At 48.5% G+C, this 22,905-nt stretch overlaps 1 protein-coding gene across 11 annotated transcripts in view; it reads left to right on the forward strand.

Moving 5' to 3' along the window:
- The window catches only part of MED12 (mediator complex subunit 12), an 81,244-nt gene that overhangs the window by 23,928 nt on the left and 34,411 nt on the right, over positions 1 to 22,905 (forward strand). For all 11 annotated transcript variants that reach the window (XM_043522771.1, XM_037908321.2, XM_037908319.2 and 8 more), the window contains 5 exons: positions 3,119 to 3,263; positions 3,582 to 3,702; positions 12,029 to 12,130; positions 14,131 to 14,244; positions 15,860 to 16,023. In XM_043522771.1, coding sequence (XP_043378706.1) covers positions 3,119 to 3,263; positions 3,582 to 3,702; positions 12,029 to 12,130; positions 14,131 to 14,244; positions 15,860 to 16,023 — 646 coding nt within the window. The remainder of the gene's footprint in view (positions 1 to 3,118; positions 3,264 to 3,581; positions 3,703 to 12,028; positions 12,131 to 14,130; positions 14,245 to 15,859; positions 16,024 to 22,905) is intronic.

Raw genomic sequence — 22,905 nt, forward strand, 5'->3', positions numbered from 1 at the left:
TGTTGATCTGTTTCCTTATTTCCTCATGTGAGTATCGTAGTTTTGAGAAGGCTTAGTGAAGACCTTGTAGGTGTTGGTCTCTGCCTGAGGGTTTGGAGCAAATGCGGTTGTACCTCCGTGCTTGGCTGTAGACAATGGATCGTGTGGTGTGTCCGGGATGGAAGCTGGAGGCATGAAGATAGGCATAGTTGTCGGTGGGTTTTCGGTTTAGGGTGGTGTTAACGTGACCGTCACTTATTTGCACCGTGGTGTCTAGGAAATGGCCTCCCGTTTAGGTTGGTCCAGGCTGAGGTCAATGGTGGGGTGGAAGCTGTTGAAATCGTGGTGGAATTCTTCCAGGGTTTCCTTCACATGGGTCCAGATGATGAAGATGTCGTCAATTTAGCGTAGGTAGAGAAGGGGCGTGAGTGGACGAGAGCTGAGGAAGGGTTCTTCCCGGTCAGCCATAAAAATGTTGGCATATTGTGGGGCCATGATGGTGTCCATAGCAGTGCCACTGACCATCGCATCATCAGTGATCTACAAGCCAGCCTGGACAACGATCCCTCACTTTCACAGGCCTCAGGAGGCAGGCCAGTCCTCGCCCACAGACAACCCGCCAACCTGAAGCATATTCTCACCAGCAACTACACACCACATCATAGTAACTCTAACTCAGGAACCAATCCATGCAACAAACCTCGATGCCAACTCTGCCCACATATCTACACCAGAGACACCGTCACAGGACCTAACCAGATCAGCCACACCATCACCGGTTCATTCACCTGCACGTCGACCAATGTAATCTATGCCATCATGTGCCAGCAATGACCCTCTGCTATGTACATCGGCCAGACTGGACAGTCCCTACATAAAAGGATAAATGGACACAAATCAGATATTAGGAATGGCAATACACAAAAACCTGTAGGAGAACACTTCAGCCTCCCTGGACACACAATAGCAGATGTAAAGGTCGCCACCCTGCAGCAAAAAACCTTCAGGACCAGACTTCAAAGAGAAACTGCTGAGCTTCAGTTCATTTGTAAATTTGACACCATCAGCTCAGGATTAAACAAAGACTGTGACTGGCTCGCCAACTACAAAAGCCGTTTCTCCTCCCTTGGTGTTCACACCTCAACTGCTAAAAGAGGGCCTCATCCTCCCTGATTGATCTAACCTTGTTATCCCTAGCCTGATTCTTGCTTGCATATTTATACCTGCCTCTGGAAATTTCCACTACATGCATCTGACAAAGTGGGTATTCACCCATGAAAGCTTATGCTCCAATACATCTGTTAGTCTATAAGGTGCCACAGGACTCTTTGCCGCTATTCCCAGAGAGTAGTTGTCAGTGGTTCACCGTCAAGCTGGAAGGGCATATCGAGTGAGGCCCCACAAGGATCTGTCATGGGTCTGGCTCTGTTCAATATCTTCATAAATACTTTGGATAATGGTGTAGAGAGCACACTTATAAAGTTTGTGGATGATACCAAGATGAGGGGTGGGGATGGGTTCCAAGCGCTTTAAAGGACAGTATTAGAATTCAAAATGAGCTCGACAAACTGGAGAAATGGTCTGAAATCGATAGGATGAAATTCAGTAAGGACAAATGCAAAGTACTGCACTTGTGGATGTCAAACTAAATATGAGTCAACAGTGTAATACTGTTACAACAAAACCAAACATCGTTCTGGGATGTATTAGCAGGCATGTTGTAAGACAGACATGAGAAGTAATTCTTCCAGTCTACTCAGCACTGATAAGGCCTACGCTGGAGTGTTGAATCCAGTTCTGGGCACCACACTTGGGGAATGATGTGGACAAATTGGAGAAAGTCCAGAGGAGAGCAACCAACATGATTAAAAGTCTGGAAAATGGCCTATGAGGAAAGATGAAAACAATTGAATTTGTTTAGTTTAGAGAAGAGAAGACTGAGAAGGGGAGACATTTCAAGTATGTAAAAGATGATTATAAAGAGGAGGGTGGTAAATTGTTCTCAACCACTGAGGAGAGGGCAAGATATAATGGGCTTAAATTGAGGCAAGGGAGATTTAGGTTAGTCATTAGGAAAATTTGCAAGGTTAGTCATTAGAAAAACTTTCCTAACTGTAAAGGTGGTTAAGCACTGGAACAAGTTACCTTGGGGGGTTGTGGAATCTCCATTAATAGAGGTTTTTAAGAGCAGGTTAGACAAACAAAATGGTTTAAATAATACTCTATCCTGCCTTAGTGCTGGGGCTGGACTAAATGACCTGTCCTAGAAATGTAGGACTGGAAGGGAACTTGACAGGTCATCTAGTCCAGTCCCACATTTCTGTGATTCTATGACTGAGTCAGGAATTCGAGAACTAGCCAGCCCATAAAGATATATACAACATTAATAAAGTTGATGCAATAGTGGCTGACTATTCTAGGTGTCCGTAGAATCTGTCACATCTCAGTAGAATAGTCTGAATATTCCATGTTTCCAAACCATCATATCTGTCACACATACCAACCCAGTCTTATCTGCATGACCAGCACTTATCTCATATTCCCCTGTCCCAGAGGAGAAATTAACTCCTTCTGCCCTAGTAGGTCACAATACAAAGTGAGTGCCTAAACCGAGTCACACATTTTTCATAATAATATAGAAATAAAATGCTAACTTTTAAGAGTTCCCCTGACCTGCTTGTTTAATGATCCATCAAAGGATCTGCATTTTAAATAAACCAACAAATGAAGTTCTTTTTCATTGTCAGCAGCTAGACTTTGTATTGCACGTTACTAGAGAAATGTGACCCCCCCTCCTATGGAGTAATGGGATAGTAAAACACAGACTTTTTTTACCACATATGTACACAAGAGAAGCACCAAAAAGATGATAGGTATTATGAAATGTGATCACCCTTTGTAGCGTACTCGGAGGAGGAGGGCTCCTCAGACATCACGCCAGGATCTATAGCCAGAATAAGTAATGTACAATGTAGTATGTTAATGTTTTATTGTAATTTTGCCTTAATAAAAAGTTTTTAAAAAGAAAATCATGATACAGCAATTCCCCACATTCTCCAAAGCCCAGCTCTGCTTTAGGAATGAAGGGAAGAGCTAGGCTGTTGAGTGCTGTTTGTGACCACATGACTCCTCTCTACAGAGTCAATGACATAGCTATCCTATGTGCTGAGCTGACTGGTTACTGCAAGTCCCTGAGTGCCGAGTGGCTGGGCGTGCTCAAGGCTTTGTGCTGCTCCTCCAACAATGGGACTTGTGGCTTCAACGACCTCCTCTGCAATGTTGATGTAAGTGGAAAAGCTTAAATAACAGGGCTGAGGAAAGAGGGGTACTGTGGGGGCGGGGGGGGGGGAGGGGGGAGATGGACGGGACATGAGAGAGTGTCCCCAAGGGGATGGAGATGGGAATGGGAGAGGGTTGTCATGGGCGGGAGATAGGGAACTGCCTTTTGGTGTTGGAACTGCCCTTATGGAGGGTTTTGCTGTGTTGGTCATGGAGTTGCTGGGCTTGCCCTTCCCCCTGCTCCTAGTCAGACCCATATGGTGCTAACTTGAGGGGGTGAAACAGAAACTGAGATGGTCACTGGCTGCTCTTCTGTCTTCCAGGTGAGCGACTTATCCTTCCATGACTCCTTGGCCACCTTTGTTGCCATTCTCATCGCCCGTCAGTGCTTGCTGTTGGAGGACCTGATTCGCTGTGCAGCCATCCCCTCACTCCTTAATGCTGGTGAGTGAGTCCCTTCCAGAGACACTCTGCTGCTCAGGATGCCCTCCAGGGGGCTCCCTGCAATGCAGTGCCTGGCTCAAAGGGCCTGGTACCCAGCGGTGGGACTCTGAGACCCTGAAGCCCCTGCACACAGTAATGTTGAACATAATCCCCGGCCATGGAATATGCTCAGAATCCACCTTTTAAGAATTGGAGCTTTGATTTAAAGAAAATAACTGGCTCTTCTGTTTGTGAAGGAAACCCTGAACAGGTGATCTGAGTGTAACCCTCCTTCCAGATGATGTCATGGTAGCCTCCTGCACTGAGGTTACCTCTCTCGGGGAAGGAACCCCAGGTATTAGGAAGAGGCAGGTAATAGTAATGGGGGATTCGATCATTAGAAATATAGACAGTTGGTATTCCTGGGGGAATTCTGTGCCGAAAAATTAAAACTTTTGCGCGCAATATTAAAATTCTGCAAAATTTTACGTATTTTATTTGTCAAAAGAAAACCGTATAATCATGCCAGTTTCAATTATTTTGGTAATTTATTTCAAAATACCTATCAGCAAGTATGTCTGTAATAATACAGACCAAAAAAAAAAGGCTCAGGAAATGTTTTTTTTGACAAATAGATTCCTTACTAGGCATATTAATACAGAACTTTGAGTAATGCATTTAAATACACAATACAGAAACATTTCCCGGACCCCTCAGAAGCAGTGCAAAGGCTTGGGGGAGTCAGGGATAATGGGGGAGCTGAGAGAGAGGGAAGGAGCCTGGGAGTGAACATGGAAGATTGTTGGGTGTGGGTGGGAGAATTATGGAACAGGGTTTGGATTTTTTATTGGGGTGGGGGGATAGTTATGGAGTTGAGGTGCCTCTGCCATGCAGACCGTTTGACCCCTAGCCTCGTGCATTCAGTCAAGCACATCAGCCCTCTTCGCCCCATCCTCATGTGGCCCTGCAACCCCCTCCACCCCGTCCCCATGTTGTCATGACACTAGCTCCTGAGCCTGCACCCCAATCTGTCCCGCCCACTAGCCCTTCTGACCCCCAGTCTGTGGCCCCCCAGCAGCCTCATGTGCCCCACTCTGTCTGCTCCCCACATATCCTGTGCCTCCTAACCTGGCACTGTGGGAGGGAAGAGGGGCTGCAGGGCCACATGGGGAGACGGAGCGGGGCTGCACTGGACATGAATTCTGTACGTGCGCATTGGTGCAGAATTCCCCCAGGAGTAAATTGGGTTTATGAATACCGGGAGAACAGCAGATGAATTGCCTACTGAATGTGAAGGTTGCAGATCTCTTGAGACTAATGTGCGATGCTGGGGAGGAGATGGTGATTGTAGTACATGTAGGTATCACTGATATAGGGAAAGGTAGGAGAGAGCTCCTAGAGGCCAATTTAGGCTGCTAGGTAAGAGATTAAAGCCCAGCACCTCTATAGTAGCATTCTCTGAAATGCTTCCAGTTCCATGTGCAGGGCCAGTTAGGAAGAACTGCAGGTCTCAAGACGTGGATGAGATGATCATGTACGGAGGATGGTTTTAGATTTATTAAATCTAACTGGGGAACCTTTTGGGAAAGGAGGATGGGCTCCACCTAAACCAAAACAGAACCAGACTGCTGGCATGTAAAATTCAAAAGGTCTTAGAGGAGTTTTTAAACTAAGGGCTGAGGGAAAGCTGTCAGGAGTGGAGAAGCACACAGTTGGGACAGAAACAGCCTTTAGGGGAAGATCTGTTAACAGGGATTCTCTATATTGGGGTGGCCAATCTGAGCCTGAGAAGGAGCCAGAGTTTACCAATGTGCATTGCCAAAGAGCCACAGTAACACATCAGCAGCCCCCCGTCAGCTTCCCCCCTAAACCCCAGTATCTCCCACCTGCCAGCAGCACTGCCGATCAGCACCTAACCCCCCATCCCTGTGCCTTCCGCCCACCATGATCAGTTTTTTGCGGTGTGCAGGAGGCTTGGGGAGGGGAGGAGGAGCAAGGGCACGGCAGACTCAGGGGAAGGGATGGGGGCCTTGGGGGAAGGAGTGGAGTGGGGTGGGGTCAGGGCCTGGGGCAGAGCCAGGGGCTGAGCAGTGAGCACCCCCTGGCACATTGGAAAGTTGGCGCCTGTAGCTCCAGCCCCGGAGTTGGCACCTGTGCAAGGAGCCACGTATTAACCTCTGAAGAGCCGCATGTGGCTCCGGAGCCCCAGGTTGGCCACCCCTGCTCTATATGCTAGTAAAGAGGAGAGGACAGAAGTTGATAAAGTACAAGTAGGAATTGAAGAGAAACAGTCAAATGAAAGAGAGTTCCATTCAGTTACATCACGTGAAGGCAGACAACTATATATTGCTGGAGTCTAAATAAGATGGGTGAATTCGTGTGCCTGGTGTTAGATGAGAATATTAAAATAATAGGAATGAGGATAATCAATAGGACACGGCAATACAAGGGTACAAAATATGTAGGAATGACAGAATCGGTCATGCCGGTCGGGGAGTGGCACTGCCTGTGAAAGAAAGCACAGAGACAAGTATAGTAAAAATCTTAAATGAATCAAACTATACCATAGAATCTGTATGGATAGAAATTCCCTGCTTGAATAATACGATTATAACAGTAGGAATACATTATGTATCACCTGACCAGGATGGTGATGGTGATCATGAAATGCTCAGGGAAATTAGTGAGGCGATTAAAAATAGAGAACTCACTAATAATGGGGGATTTCAACTATTCCCATATTGACTGGGTACATGTCACCTCAGGATGGGATGCAGAGATAAAATGTCTAGACACTGTTAATGACTGCTTCTTGGAGCAGCTAGTTCTGGAACCTGCAAGGGGAAAGGCAGTTTTCAATGTGAGTGAAGTACAGGATCTGGTCCAATAGGTGAATGTAGCTGAATCGTTCCATAATAGCGACCATAATGTAATTAAATTTAACATCCTTGGGAGGGGGAAAATACCAAAGAAGCCCACCATAGTGGCATTTAACTTAAAAAAGGGGAACTACTAAAAAATGAGGAAGCAAGTTCTGTGGAAATTGAAAAGAACAGTCACTAGAAAGAAATGCCTGCGAGCTGCTTGGAAACTATTTAAAACCACCCTAACAGAGGCTCACATTAAATGTATAGGCCAAATTTAAAAAAAGTAGTAAGAGGACCAAAAAAAAGCCACCCTGGCCAAACAAGAGAGTAAAAGAGGCGGTCAGAGGCAAAAAGCCGTCCTTTACAAATTGGAAGTCAAATTCTACTGAGGGAAATGGGAAAGAGCATAAACTTTAGCAAGTCAAAGATAGAAGTATAATTAGGCAGGCCAAAAAAGAATTTGAAAAGCAACTAGTACAAGACACACTAACAGCAAAAAATTTAAAAAAATATATGAGAAGCAGGAAGCCTGCCAAACAATCAGTGGGGCCATTGGATGATGGAAGTGCTAAAGAAGCACTCAAGGACAATAAGGCCATTGTGGAGAAGCTAAATGAATTCTTGGCTTTGGTCTTCACTGCAGAGGATGTGAGGGAGATCCCCACACTTGAGCTATCCTTTTTAGGTGACAGGTCTGAGGAACTGTCCCAGATTCAGGTGACAATAGAGGAGGTTTTGGAACAAACTGATAAATTAAACAGTGATAAGTCACCAGGACCAGATGGTATCACCCAAGAGTTCTGAAGAAACTCAGATATGAAATTGCAGAACTACTAACTGTGGTACATAACTTAGTGCTTAAATCAGCTTCTGTACCAGATGACTGAAAGAGGATAGCTAATGTGACACCAATTTTTAAAAAAGGATCCAGAGGCGATCCTGGCAATTACAGGCTGGTCAGCCTAACTTCAGTCCCAAGCAAATTGGTTGAAACTATACTGAAGAAGAGAATTATCAGACACACAGATGAACTCAATTTCTTGGGGACAAGTCAACATGGCTTTTGTGAAGGGAAATTATGCCTCACCAGCCTATTAGAATTCTTCGAGGGAGTCAGCATACATGTGGACAAAGGTGATGCAATGCACAGTGTACTTAGATTTTCAGAAAGACTTTGACAAGGTCCCTCACAAAAGGCTCTGAAGCAAAGTAAGCAGTCATGGGGTAAGAGGGAAAGTCCTCTCGTGTAATTGGTTAAAAGACCAGAAATAAAGGGTAGGAATAAATGATCCGTTTCAGAATGGAGAGAGGTAAATAATGGTGCCCTGCAGGGGTCTGTACTGGAACCAGTGCTGTTCAACATATTCCTAAATGATCTGATGAAGGGGTAAACAATGAAGTGGCAAAGTTTGCAGATGATACAAAATTACTCAAGATAGTTAAGTCCAATGCAGATTGTGAAGAGTTACAAAGATGATCTCACAAAATGGGATGACTGGGCAAGAAAATGGCAGATGAAATTCATTGCTGATTAATGCAAAGTAATGCACATAGGAAAACATAATCCCAACAATACGTACTGTGACGGGGCAAGGCCAGATGGCTATAGAAAAGTAGTGGGAGATAGATATATTAGCTCCAGGCTAAACAAATCCCTGGTACCAAGTTAAGTGAAAAGGAAGCTGCTCCAGGTCAATTAAGACACCTGGGGCCAATTAAGAACTTTCCAGAAGGCAGGGAGAATGCTAGGTTGATTGGGACACCTGAAGCCAGTCAGGGGCTAAAAGTTAAAAGCCTCCCAGTCAGTCAGGTGGGTGTGCATGTCAGGAGCTGTGGGAGGAAGTTGTGCTGTTGGAGAGGCTGAGTAGTACACACCATGTCAGGCACAAGGAAGGAGGCCCTGAGGTAAGGGTGAAGTGGAGCTTGAGGAAGTGAGGGCTGCTGTGGGGGAAGTAGCCAGGGAATTGTACATGTCATGTTTCTAAAAGGTCAGCTACCATAGCTGATACTATTAGGGTCCCTGGGCTGGAGCCCGGAGTAGAGGGTGGCCCGGGCTCCCCCCCCCCCACCTTTGCCCCCTGATTAATCACTGAGACTGGGAGACAACAGAGATTGTGCAAGGAAGGATAACTTCTCCTCACCTCCCTTGCTGGCTTATGATGAAAATGGCTCAGTAGACTGTGACCCTTGTCTCTAGAGAGAGAAGGGTTACGTGGAGGGTCATAGTGAGCCTCTGAGGCTAGCGAAATCCGCCAGGAAACGCGGGACCCATGGAGGCAAGGACAGAGCCTTGTCACAGTACAAAATGATGGAATATAAATTAGTTGTTACCACTCAAGAAAGAGATCATGGAGTCAATTTGGTTAGTTCTCTGAAAACATCCCCTCAATGTGCAGTGGTGGTCAAAAGTGCTAACAGAATGTTAGGAACCATTGGGAAAGGGATAGCTAATAAGACAGTAAATATCATAATGTCACTATATAGATCCATGGTATGGCCACACCTTGAACACTGCATGCAGTTCTGGTCACCCCATCTTAAAAAAGCTATATTAGAATTGGAAAAGGTGCAGAGAAGGGCAACAAACATGATGAAGGGTGTGGAGCAGCTTCCACATGTGGAGAAATTAAGAAGACTGGGACTGTTCAGCATGGAAAGGAGATGGCCAAGGGGGGAGAGGACAGAGGTCTATACAATCATGCCTGGGGGGGAGAAAGTGACTAGGGATGTGTTATTTACCCCTTCACATAACACAAGAACTAGGGGTCACCCAATAAAATTAATAGGCAGGAAGTTTAAAGCAAACACAAGGAATTTCTTTACACCACACACAGTCAACCTGTGTAACTCATTGCTAGGGGGTGCTATGAAGCCTAGAAGTAAAACTGGGTTCACAAAAGAATTAGAGGACAGGTCCATCAATGGCTATTAGCCAAGATGGTCAGAGACACAACCACATGGTCTGGGCGTCCCTAGCCTCTGACTGCCAGAAGCTGGAATTGGATGATAGGGCATGGATCATGCAATAACTGCCCTGTTCTGTTCATTCTGTTGGAAGCATCTGGCATTGGTGTGACAGGATCCCTGGAGTACAATCTGGAACTGGGGTACTGCTCTGCCCCCTTAATTCTCCAGCCTGGACTGTCTCTCACAATGCTTTGTTAGTGACAAGCAGCAAACCCCTCCAGGCGCTGTTATCACTTACCCCACACTCAGCTAGATTGCATGAAAGCTCCCTGAGCCACTCACGAATCACACAGAGAAAGGAACCAGCAGATCTCCCAAGCCCCCAGCCTTGCACTCCGGATATACCGTCTTCCCTGGTCAGAAACCTGGGTAAATTCATTACCCAATCTGCTCCTCCCTCGATGTGGAGAGGACACACACTAGCCTTTGTAAACTGAGCTGAGATTTCCCAAGCACTTCAAGCAAACCCCACTGTTTTAGGTAAAATATAAAACAGATTTATTAACTACAGAAGGATTTTAAGTGATTATAATTGGTAGGCACAAAAGGTCAGAGATAGTTACCAAAGAAAATAAAAGGTAAGTGCAGAGTCTAAATCTTAAACTTTATTACACTAGTTAGTATTTCGATCAAGCAGTTTTCTCACCCCACTAGATGTTACAGTTCTTAATACATAGGCTTTCTCTTTAAGCCTGGGATCAGCCTCCTCCGTTCAAGTCTTTGTCTTTTCAGCATTCTCTTGTTGATTCCATCATAGGTGGGGGAAGAGAAAGGCAAAAGCATGATGATACTGTCCCCTCTTTTATATCCTCAGTCCATGTGCCTGGAAAACACTAGCCCAGACATGTCCTGGTGGGCTTTGCTGAGCCAGAGTTGAGCAATGCCCCATTGTGTGATGCTTGTGCTGCCCTTTTACGGTATTGTAAATACCTTGTTTACAACTCCCCTGCTGAGTAATTGGCGTTTTTAACACCTTCCTGGGTGTGGATCACCTCCTTTGTTGTAACTAGCAAAATTACAACATATTTTAGTAACAACCTTATAGAGAAATCTCATAACTTCATACACACTAACTATATACATATTTGGACAGAACAATGGGTTTCAGCAGAAACATGACTTTTCATATGATATCTTATATGGCACGTTTTGTATGAAATATATCATAGTTCTATGACACAGGTGAATATGGGGGTTCCAGGGTACTGCTTTGAGGTACAGAGTGCCGCAACTGGCCACTGTCAGATGACAAGATACTGGCTAGAAAGATGGACCTTTGGTTTGACCCACTGTGGCCATTCTTATGTTCTTACGTAGCGCCTAGAGCCCTGCAAATCTGCTGATATCCACCGACCATTTTTGTGGATCATGGCTTGGATGCGGATACAAGTCTTGTACCCGCACAGGGCTCTGCAGCGCACACTCAGCTGAACAGAGCAGCCGTCACCCAGCCGTGAGGCTCTAGCTTGTCTCTCTGGAGTCACGCAACAGGCACTAGCCCGCTGGGCATTCTGGGAGTTGTAGTCCACAGCTTGTTCAAACGGAGGAGGTAAACTACAACTCCCAGAAGGGAGTGTGACCATGTGCTCCTGCACAGTGAGCTAAGTAGTCATCACCACTGCCAGTCCCGGCTGGGTCTGCTTGCATTAGAGTCGCTCCAGCTGTGTAGGGGTGTCCAAGCCCCGCACCGGGGGGGAATGAGGGGGGCAGTGCTGCACAGCACACGAGCGCCCAGGATTATAGCCTACCTGCCTAGGTAGGGCAGGAGGTATGCGGGGGCGGAGCGGTCAGTGAGGCAGGAGATCTTTGTGGAGAAGTGAGAGGGCGATTGGGGCTTGGCACAGCCTTGTGTCACTGGTGCGTGGTGACCTGTGGAGCTGTTAGTAGAGCCCTGCAAATCCACAGATACACACTTTATATCCCTGGATGATAACTGCAGATCGCGGATTGGATGTGGATACAAATTTTGTATCCACGCAGGGCTCTACCAATGCCATACTGTGTGCTGGAGTCTGCAGACAGTCCCAAATAAGAGCTCAGAGAGGTATGAACTACCCCATATGCCTCACTCTGGGTGTTTAATTCTGCAACCTAATAATGTACTTTTCATTCTTGACATAGTTCACTCTGATTGCTGATCATTTAACAGGAACGTCCACTAATATGCTCATCCCCTCCCTCCTCCTGGGGTTCCCTAGCTCCAAAACCCTCTGCCCTTGCCCCAGTTGTCTGACCCTCCGGCTTTGCCCTGTTGATTTCAGCCCCCCGGCTGCAGCACGGTGAAGCTGAGTAGGTAGGAGAAGCTTAGAATACATTGAATGTCATGTAGCAATTGAGGCCTGGGGAACCTGTACTGATTGGATTGCTTATTTGCATATTAATTGCAATATGCCCTCCTCCCTCCTTCAGGCAGAGTGCGGGCCACTCTAGTGCAGAAGTTAGGGCCAGCGGCTGGACTGTAGAGGTAAGCTCTGCTCCTGTGAAATCTCCATTGATTCCTTTGCTTTCTGTAGCTTGCAGCGAACAGGACTCGGAACCGGGGGCCCGTCTGACCTGTCGGATTTTGCTACACCTGTTTAAGACCCCACAGCTGAACCCGTGCCAGCAGGATGGCAGTAAGTGAGCTGGGTACAGGAGCCTTCCCCCAGAGCAAACACTGTGAGCCTGTGGGCTGCCTGTGCTCACTGGATCCAAGAGGAGGAGCTTCTGGTGCTGTCCTAGAAAGCCTTGTCTCACCCTGGGCAAGGCAAGACTAGCCTTCTGCTGGGTAGTCCCATGCCCTGGAAAAGGGGATGAATGGGGAACCCATTTGTACAGCTTCCCCCTGTGTGTCACTGTGTGGTTAGCCAAGCATGTGCAGGAGGAGTCTCCTCCCTCTAGACCATCAACCACTGGGCCCCACTGTAGGCAGGCCAACAACCTTGGTGTGCTGTGGGTTGATGTGGCCCTTGCTTTGTCCCGGACATTACGGTAAGTGCTGAAGAGTTTGTCAGCCAGGGTCTCGTGCAACCTGACATCAGTGCCAGAGTCTACTCCGTCCTCACCTACATATGTCACTCCCTACTTCTAGCACCAGATTCTTCAGCCTACCCAGCCCCTTGTGTTGCTCTCTGCAGTTCTTCTCATGTCCTGTGCCTGCAATCAACTGGCCCCATTGGAACCTGCCGCTTCCTTCTTTCCAGGGGACTCAGATTAGAGAGGCTCTATAACCTCTGTATTTGGCACTGGGGCAACAGCTGCTGGAATCCTGTGTCCAGTTCTGGTGTCCTTGATTGAAGAAAGACGTTGTAAATTGCAGAGGGTTCAGAGAAGAGCCATGAGCATAAATGAAGGATTGAAAAACATGCCTGATAGTAATATATTCAAGGAGCTCAGTTTTAGATGATCAAAGAGAAGGTGAGGGGTGACTTGTTGACAGTCTGTAAGGACCTACATGGGGAAGAGAAATTTTATAATAAAGACGCTCTTCGATGTACCAGACAAAAGTATAACATGATCCAATGGCTGGAGGTTGAAGTTAGACTTTAATTCAGACTGGAAGTAAGGTGTACATTTTAGCAGTGTGGGTAATTAACCATTGGAACACTGTACCAAGGGTTGTCGTGGATTCTCCACTAGACGTTTTAAATCAAGATTGGATGTTTCTCTAAAAGACCTCTAGTTCAAATAGAAATTAATTCAGGGCAGGTCTCTGGCCTGTGTTATACAGGTGGTCAGACTAGATGATCACAGTGGTCCCTTCTGGCCTTATAATTTATGAATCTTCCATGCCATAACTGGCAGCAACCCCTACTCCTCCTGCTTCTTCCTGACACCCTACAGTGCCTGCAGAGAGCAGCTTCTTCCCCCTCGACTCCCATCTCTGCCCTGCCCTCTGTATTATCTCATTGACAAACCCCTCTCCTCTGCTTCCCCAAACTCTGCAATCTGCCTGTCCTCCCCCTTTAAACACTCCCGCGTGGCCCAGACATGCTAACCCTCCGGCTCCGAGTCTGAGCAGAGGGGCTGGGAGCTGTCCTCACAGCAGCAGCAGCATCTGGGTTTCATTCTGGCCCCAGCATATGAACCTCTCTTCAGTGACCTGCTGCTGGCTCCTCTCCTGTCCTAGGGCTGCTACGCACTCCTCTGTAATGTCTCAGACTTGCCTGGTTTGACATCCCTTTCTGTTTGGGGCAGAACCAGTCCTGCAGGGCTCCATCCATGGCTCATCATCTTTACTGTTGTCCCCCACTCCTCCAAATGTGGCTGATTCCCAGGTTAGAGTTATGCTGAAGTCTGGACTTCGTTGCACAGACATTGCTTCCTGGTCATCCCTATGAATTTTATGGCTGTGTTACACTGGTGTGGTCCAATGCTGCATAACACTTTGCCATTGAGTAGTCTGTCAGCCAAGGAGTCCAGAGACATCCCCACTCTTGGGCGTAGACAAATGTAATTGGCTCCATGTTACAGATGGGGAAATGAATAGCGCCAAACTGGCCCAGTGAGCTAGTAGCAGAGCCAGAGCTGCTGGCCCTCAGTCTGCTGCACTGGATAGTGTGTGATTTGGGTGGCTCTGGAGCCTGGGTCTTTCTCACAGGCTGGGATTTACCCTTTTTCTTTGTCCTCTCTGCAGATAAGCCCACAGTGGGAATTCGTTCCTCCTGTGACCGCCACTTGCTGGCTGCTTCCCAGAACCGAATTGTGGATGGAGCAGTCTTTGCGGTACTGAAGGCTGTCTTTGTGCTGGGTACGTACCTTATCCTAGACGGGACCTGTGAGAGGGAGACAAAGAGTGTTGCGGGAGCAGGCGGAGTGCAGGAAGTGTGTGTGTGCTACAGAGTATTAGACTGCGAGAGATATATGATGACTAAATAGGAGTAGTCCGGGGGGGGGTTCTGTGCCAAGAAATTCAAAATTCTGTGCCAAAAAATTAAAAATTCTGTAAAATTCTGCATATTTTATTTGTCAAAATAATGCAATACAATCACACCAGTTTCAATTGTTCTGGTAATTTATTTAAACTACAATACAGGAAGAAGTCACTAACTATTCAGCATTTCTTAAACGCATGAAAGTGAAGTTACAAACACTTGGTAACTAACACCCTGCGTTCCAGTTATAATCCTGGATTTTCATTTAAATTACTTTACAGAACAAACAGCGTGGGGGAAAAAAAAAGTAGAATGTCATTTTAAATTGCTCAGACTTTCACACCTGAAAGTCATACAGTTTTGCTCATCGTCGTCCTGGACCTGGCTGGGGACTCTGGGAAGTGCTTGGTTCTGGTTGTCCTGACATTTTATTGACTGCTTGATAAATGTTTTATTTGCCCTCAAAGTCTTCCTTCCTTCCTTTCTTTCTTTCTTTAATGGGCAAGTGAAATAAATTCTGAGCTGTAATCTAATCCCATTGTGCCACTTTGGCACAGGAAAAAAGTGAGAGAGCACCTAGATCTTCCTAGCTGATTCCCTTACTGTCATTTATAAGGCTTTACATCACTCTTGCAACGTAGGGGCCTTAAAACTTTCCTAGGTTTTATGCTCCTGGAGGAATTGACTGAGAATGGGAACAGTTAACTAACAAAAGGAACATTGACAATGTTACTGTGTAGCCAGGCTGCTACATTTCTGCCTCCTGCATAATAAAAAGCCCTACCCTTCCACATCAGCGAGCTGCAGTAGCAAGCAAGAGGGTTAGAGTGCCTCTCTCTTGCTTGTTGGCACGCATGCCCAGCCACCACCCCCACCCTCCCCCAGGTGATCAACCACGCAGGCATGCATGCCCAACTCCCCTTCCCCATCTCTGAGGCTGCTCCAGGCATGCTGGAACAGACGCGCTGCTGGGGAAGAGGTGTGTGTCCCCCAGCAAAAATTTTTTTGCATTTTTCTGCATGGGGGGCACAGAAAAATGCAGGCCATATGAATTCTTTGCCCCTGCAGGGGCGCAGAATTCTGTCAGGAGTAATAGGAGGGGTAGATGAAATCTGTGTGATGAAGAAATGTCTGGCTTGTGCTAAGCTCTCTCCCTGGGGCGTTTGTGGGCTGCATGGGTCTCCCTGCCCAAGAGTTGGTAGCTGGCAGGGATGAGGCTGGCCTGCGCTGAGCTCTCTGGCCAAGGGGTGTTGGTTGGGGATGGGGACAGGGTGCCCTGCGCTGAGCTCTGGGGCCATGGGACAGTAGCTGGGACATGGGGACGGCCTGCGCTGAGCTCTGGGGCCGTGGAGCCGTGGCAGGGACATGGGGGCGGCTTCTGCTGAGCTCTGGGGCCAGGAGTAAATCTTATTCAAGTTCAGTATCCATTGTGTGGATGGCTCTGGTTTTTGTTACTGTAGCATTAGGTGACCCTTTGCCTCTTGGTTACAGGGGATGCAGAGTTGAAAGGCTCTGGCTTTTCCCACCCTGGAGGGGTGGATGACCTTATGGAAGATGAGCTGGGTGCCAAGAAGTCTGCTGGCCGGACAGTATCCATAGAGACGGCCAGCCTGGATATTTATGCCAAGTATGTCTTGAGGAGTATCTGTCAGCAGGTAAATCTGGCTCTCGCGCCCCACCCTGTCCCTGGTCCCGGCTGCTGACAGGGCTCTCCCTCTGCCTGTTCAGGTTTGGTGGATGTTCTCTTCCGCTGTTTCAAAGAAGTTGGGCACATTTTTGCCACGTATTGGTGCTAAGAATTAGAAGTTGCTGAACAGAGCTGACTGGTACTCTGGTTTCGGAGAGCGCAGGCGCTGTGTATTCTGTAGGGCGCTGGTGCCACCGCAGTGCCCCTCCCCCCAGGGTGAGATGGAGTCCGTAGTCCCCTATGTGTTTGCTGGGGGCAAAGAGGAGGGAGCATGAGAAGGAGGGTCACTTGAAGTGATATAAGGTGGCTCTTGCACGTCAGGTTGGGGCATTCCTGGAAGCTCGGCAAGTTCTACAGCTGGGCTTGCTCACCTGCATCCTGTGCTTTTGTTGAGTTTCAGGGAGAGCCGCTCACTTTTTACGTGCCCTTTGCAGCGTTGTCCTGGCTCTCAAGTCTAATAGGTCCTGGGCGCCATCCAGGCAGTGCCCAAGTCCTGTGCTGCCCTTCTTTTCCCTGTCCTTCTGACAGCCTCCTGAACCCTTCCCTTCTCCACTGCTCTCACCACTTTCTAAGATCCACAAGAAGTGAGTATGTTAGGAGATACTCTGGCTAGCAGGGGCCTTGATAGGTGGGTTTAGCAGGGGAGGCTCAGCCCAAGTCAAGTAGATGAGCAGCACATTTTAAATGTGCATGAATTTAGAAACTACTTGACTGATTTCATTATTGGTGGGAAAGTCTGCTTTCTTCTTCGAGTGCTTGCACATGTCGGTTCCATCTAGGTGTGTGTGTGCCCACGTGCACAGCTGTCGGAGATTTCTGCCTTAGCGGTATCCGTAGGGCAGGCTGGGGCGCCCTCTGGAGTGCCACACTCATGCGGCGGTATATCAGGCACTGCCGGCCCTGCGCCCCCTCAGTTCCTTCTTACCGCCCATGACGGTTGGTTGGAGCGCTTGGTCTTGCTTAGCAAGGGCATTAGGCATTCTTCGCTGTTTAGGTGTTCTCCTTTATTATTTAGTCAGTGGTTAGTTAGCTGTTAGGTGTTTTGGTAATAGTTTAGTAGTTAGAGTCCCCCGGGACTTTGTCCAGGAGGGGGGCATGCCCCGCTTCCCAGGCTTCCGGCCGTGTTCTTTGTGCAGCCAGCCGATGCCCATCAGTGACATCCTGAGAGTTGTCTGAAGTGCCTGGGGGAGTCCCATCGAAAAGACAAGTGCCGGATCTGCAAAAACGTTCATCCCTGACTCAGAAAGAGCGGGATGTTCGATTGCGGGCCCTCCTCATGGAGGCTGCTCTGCGCCTGGCGTCGGAGCCCTCACGCTCGGATTCCACACCTGGTGCTTCAGCGTCGGCACACAGTGTAGCGCCGGCACTGGGATTGGCACCGTTCCCCCTCGCCAGTACCGAAGAAGCAGTCTAAGTCGACTGGTCCGCAGGCACCGCGCAAGGGAACTTTGGGCAAAGGACCTGAGTTAGGCCTTGTGCCCGCAACAGAGGCTCTAGGGGGTATCGCTGTGGACCCGCCTCTGACTCCTGGGAGCAGTAAGAGGTCCCAGCCCATCGCAGGGCCATCTGCATCCCAGGCGGCCGAAGAACAGTTAGGCCGACCGGCACCACAGACACCTGGCCACATGGTGGATCCTGCCAAGACACTGTCTCAGACGCATTGCCCAGGTCGCATTGCCCGTTCACCCTGGGGTCCTAAAGGTCGACAAGTCAGTGTGGCAGACCCCATCTTCCGTTCCGCCCACATCCAAGAAGGCGGAAAAGAAGTACCATGTCCCCACAAAGGGGTTTGAATATCTATACACGCACCCTCCTGCAGGGTCCCTGGTTGTGTCCTTCGTCAATGAAAGGACCTGGCAGGGCCAGGCGAGTGGCACCCCCAAAATAAGGATGCCAAGAGGCTGGACTTATTTGGCAGAAAGATTTATTCAACAGCAAGTCTCCAATTCAGGGTCTCTAATCATCAGGCCCTACTTGGCAGATACAGTTTCAACCTGTGGGACTCCATTGACAAGTTCAAAGAGAGCCTCCCACAGGATCAGGCATAGGAGTTCTCCACTCTGGTGGAAGAGGGCAAGGCGGTAGACAGAGGTGTTCTCCAGATGGCCTGGGATGCTATGGACTTGGTGTCACCTCTGCAATAGCCATGAGGTGTAGCTCCTGGTTACAGATCTCCAGGCTGTCCCGGGAGATGCAATCCACCCTCCAGGAACTCCCTTTTGAGGGAACAGGGCTATTCTCAGAGCTAACTTGCTCAACAAGTCTCTCAAAAAGTTAAAGTTTCATATGGTCTCCCTGGCCTCCATCATCCCCTCCCTGGATCTGGGAGACTGGTATGCTGCCATTGATTTAAAGGACATGTACTTCCATATTTCCATATTCCCGGGTCACCAGCGTTTCCTCCGTTTCACGTTGGGCCAGCACCATTTCCAGTTCACAGTGATGCCCTTTAGTCTCTTGTCTGCTCCGAGAGTGTTCACCAAGCGTATAGTGCCAGTGGCCGCTTACCTGCAACGTCAGTAGGTCCAAATCTACCCGTACTTTGACTGGTTGATAAGGGGCAGGTCCTCGGATCAGGTGTGGAGGCCTCTAGATCTTGTCTGTTCCACCTGCCACGATCTGGACCTATTAATAAATGGCAAAAAGTCAACCCTCACCCCAGTGCAAGGTATGGAATTCATTGGGGTGATACTCGACTCCACTCGAGCCAGAGCCTTCCTCCCCAAAACTTGGTTCCAAGCCATGGTGCATCTCATCTCGTTTCTGTGTGCCCAGCCACTCACCACTGCTCGCACATGCCTGAGATTGTTGGGTCACATGGCAGCACGCACTTATGTGGTTCGGCACATGCGACTCCACCTCAGGCCCCCTACAGGCGTGGCTGGCGTCGGTCTCTATCCCCAACCAGTGCAGTATGGACTGGGTGATCAGGATTCTGGACAGCATACTGTCTCCACTTACCTGGTGGCAAGATCCCGTGTTGGTGCTGGAGTGAGTTCCCTTCGCGGCCCCAGTCTCATTGGTGACTCTTGTCTCCAATGCTTCGGACCTGGGTTGGGAGCTGACCTGGGCGGTCTCAGTACTCAAGGCTGTTGGTCCACTCACGATTGGTCTCTGCACATCAATGTCAGGGAGCTCAGGGCGGTTCGCCTAGCCTGCCAAGACTTTCCACCTCACATACAAGGCAGGGCGGTTCAGGTCCTAATGGGCAACACAGTCACGGTCTTCTATATTAACAAGCGGGGGGGTGACAGATCGTCTGCCTTCTGTCAGGAAGCACTGCAGCTCTGCAGCACGACATCCATCTCATGGCCGCTCATCGCCCAGGGGCCAGGAATGCTTGGGCAGCTCTCCTCAACAGGACATTCTCATCTTGCCACGAATGGTCCCTTCACCCGGAGGTGGTCAGTTCTATCCTATGGAGGTGGTGGAATCTCCTTCCTTAGAAGTTTTTAAGGTCAGGCTTGACAAAGCCCTGGCTGGGATGATTTAGTTGGGGATTGGTCCTGCTTTGAGCAGGGGGTTGGACTAGATGCCCTCCTGAGGTCCCTTCCAACCCTGATATTCTATGATCTTCCACTGGTGGGGAACTCCCCAGGTGGACCTATTCACATCCAGGCAGAACAGAAAATGCCACGTCTTCTGCTCGTTCCAGGGCAGGGACATAGGATCTCTGTTGTATGCCTTCCCGCTCTCATGGTCGGGGGCCCTGATGTACGCCTTCCCTCCAGTGCCGTTGCTGCCCAGAGTCCTCCTGAAGATCAAGCAGGACAGGGCAAAGAGCATCCTCATAGTGCCGGCATGGCCGCACTAACACTGGTTCAGCACTCTGCTGGACCTCTCAGTTGCGACCCTGTTCCGGATGCTGCTCAGGGCGGACCTGTTGCCCCAGAACCACGGCACTCTCCTGCACCTGAACCTGGCGGCGCTACATCTGACGGCTTGGCTGCTGTGTGCCTGAACGCTCAAGAGCGGCAGTGCTCATCTGAGGTCCAGCGAGTCTTGTTGGGCAGTAGAAAGCCCTCCACCAGGGCAAGCTACCTGTCCAAATGGAAGCTATTCACCTGCTGGATGGTGGATAATGGCATCTGTGCCAAGTGAGCCCCGTTGCAGCTCATACTAGACTACCTCTTGCATCTCAAGCTCCAGAGCTTGTTCCTTTCATCAGTCAAAGTCCATCGAGCAGCCATCTTGGCCTTCCACCCACTGCTCGAAGACAGGTCGGTTTTCTCGCAGGATATCACGGCCAGATTCCTTAAGGGCCTGGAGTGCCTCTACTCGCACATTAGGGATCCTGTTCCCTAACCTTTGGGACTTAAATCTGGTGCTGTCGCGGCTCACGGGTCACCCCTTCGAGCCTCTGGCTTCCTGCTTTCTCCTTCTCCTCTCCTGGAAGGTTGCGTTCCTGGTCATGGTGATGTCGGCCTGCCGGGTATCTGAGATTTGGGCGCTTACCTCGGAACTGCCTTACACGGTCTCCTACAAGGACAAGGTCCAGGCTTTCCTTCCCAAGGTGGTCTCCCAGTTTCGTTCAAGCCCAAATATTTACTTACCCGTCTTCTTTCCGAAGCTGCATAAGTCAGAGGAGGAGTGCGGGCTGCATGCCTTGGACGTCAGACGAGCTTTGGCTTTCTATATTGACAGGACCAAGCTGTTCTGTAAGTCAACACAATTATTCGTTGCCGTGGCCAACAGAGTGAAAGTTCATCCTGTTTCCGTTCAAAGAATTTCTTCCGGGATCACAGCCTGCATTTGCTTTTGCCATGATCAAGCGAAGGTGCTGCCCCTGGTGATCGTCACCGCCCACTCGACCAGCGCGCAGGCCTCTTTGGCAGCCTTTTTGGCCGAAGTGCCTATTCTGGACATCTGTGGGGCAGCCACCTGGTCGTCGTTCCATACCTTCATGTCCCACTATGCGCTTACCCAGCAGGCCTGGGACGATGCTGGCTTTGGTAGAGTAGTGCTGCAAGCCGCAAAGCGGTGAACTCTGAGCCCATCTCCATAGATACTGCTTGTGAGCCACCTAGAATGGAATCGACATGAGCAAGCACTTGAAGAAGAAAAAATGGTTACCTACCTTTTCGTGACTGTTGTTCTTGGAGCTGTATTGCTCACGTCCATTCCATTTCCCGCCCTCCTGCCCCTCTGTCGGAGCTGCCGGCAAGAAGGAACCGAGAGGGCATAGGGCAGGCGGCGCCTGATTTACCACACCAGAGAGCGCCACAGCTGGCCCTAAGGCAAAAACCTCCAACAACTGTGCACGTGGGCGCGCACATACCTCGAACGGAATGGACACGAGCAACACATCTCGAAGAGCAACAGTTACAAGAAGTAGGTAACCGTTTTTTCTCTCTGGATCATGTACATCACGAAGGGCTGTACAAGGAAAAGGACTAGAGTTGCCATTGCGTTACATGGAATCTTAGATCTGCAGCAGCCATATCTTGGCCTGGTCTAAGTTTCACAGAGCTCACATGCCATAATGATACCAGTGAGGCTACTCCATGTGAATAACTTCTGAAATTTGACTTTAAGCAATTGGATTTCAATCCTGAGTACATGCCGTCAGCTGAGGGAGTCCTTGAAACTAGTTTTGATCACTTTCCCTTCCATTGTTTTGCTTTGCCATGACAGACTCTCTAACTTGTGAACCCCTCTGCTGTATGGGTGTCATAAATCAGCAATTCCTTATCTAGTTCACTTCCAGTCTGGTAGAAAACTTCTTACCTGCTCCCAAACCGAACTTGCTCACTTTAAGGCCAGTGCTGTTTTGTATTAGATGGGGGGACTGGCATCTGACTTGTAGGAGAAACTCAACTGCAATCTTGAGTGGCTATTGGATTTCCCAAAAACTAGAGAGAGACTGAGTAGTGGTGTCACTGGGAACAGATGTAAATCACTTCTCTGAACAGGGAAGAAAAAATGTCTCCGTTTGAAGCCTGCTTTCTGTTCAGTTTGTACTGTGCCAGCTCCATGCCTTGCAATGCTGTCATGTGTTAATTGGCTGTATGTACATGAGTGCTAGGTAATAAACAAGAAGAGTTGCAATTGCTCATTTAGGAGCATAAATTCAACCTGGTTGGTATTACTGAAACCTGGTGGGATGGCTTGCATGATGGAATGGTAAAATCAATGATTATAACCTATTTAGGATCGAGTGGACAGAAGGGGAGGGAGAGTGGCACTCTATGTCAAAAATGGCATTATCTGTTTCCAAGTCACTGACAACTTGAAATGATCCTGAATGTTTCTGGATCAATGTCTGAACAGATACAGCACAAGATGGGGTACTAATCTGTGTCTGCTACAGACCATCCTTCTTCCGGGGGAGAGAATGGGATGACCAGCTTCTTAAGCCCGTCTATAATACAGAGGAGGAAAAAACTGCATGACCATGGGGGACTAGAGTCTGAGTGGCACACACTGGATGTCTCATGCTGACAGTACTAAAACATCCTTGGAATTTCTAAAATTTATAGATGACCATTTCCTAACTCAAGAAATGTTGCAATCAGCACAAGGGAATTCTATATTAGACCTCGTCTTGACAGGTAAAGAGGAACTGATTGTAAAACTAAAAGTTAGTCGTTGCTTTGGTGCAAGTGATCATGACTTGATTACATCTGTTATAAGCAAACAGAATAAAGTCCAAATCAGTAACATATATACTTTGTACCTTAAAAGGACCAATTCCACAAAACTGAGAACAATTGTGAGTCAAATCAGTTGAGAGAAGGGATTTAAACAGAAGAATGTGCATGAGAATTGAAAACTGATTAAGAAAAGCCACAATCGAGAAACAAGGCCTCACTGGTTAAAAAATAACATGGCCTACAGGGGAAGTGAAAGC

The sequence above is a fragment of the Chelonia mydas genome, chromosome 9, assembly GCF_015237465.2.
Source record: "Chelonia mydas isolate rCheMyd1 chromosome 9, rCheMyd1.pri.v2, whole genome shotgun sequence".
NCBI classification, from domain to species: domain Eukaryota; kingdom Metazoa; phylum Chordata; order Testudines; family Cheloniidae; genus Chelonia; species Chelonia mydas.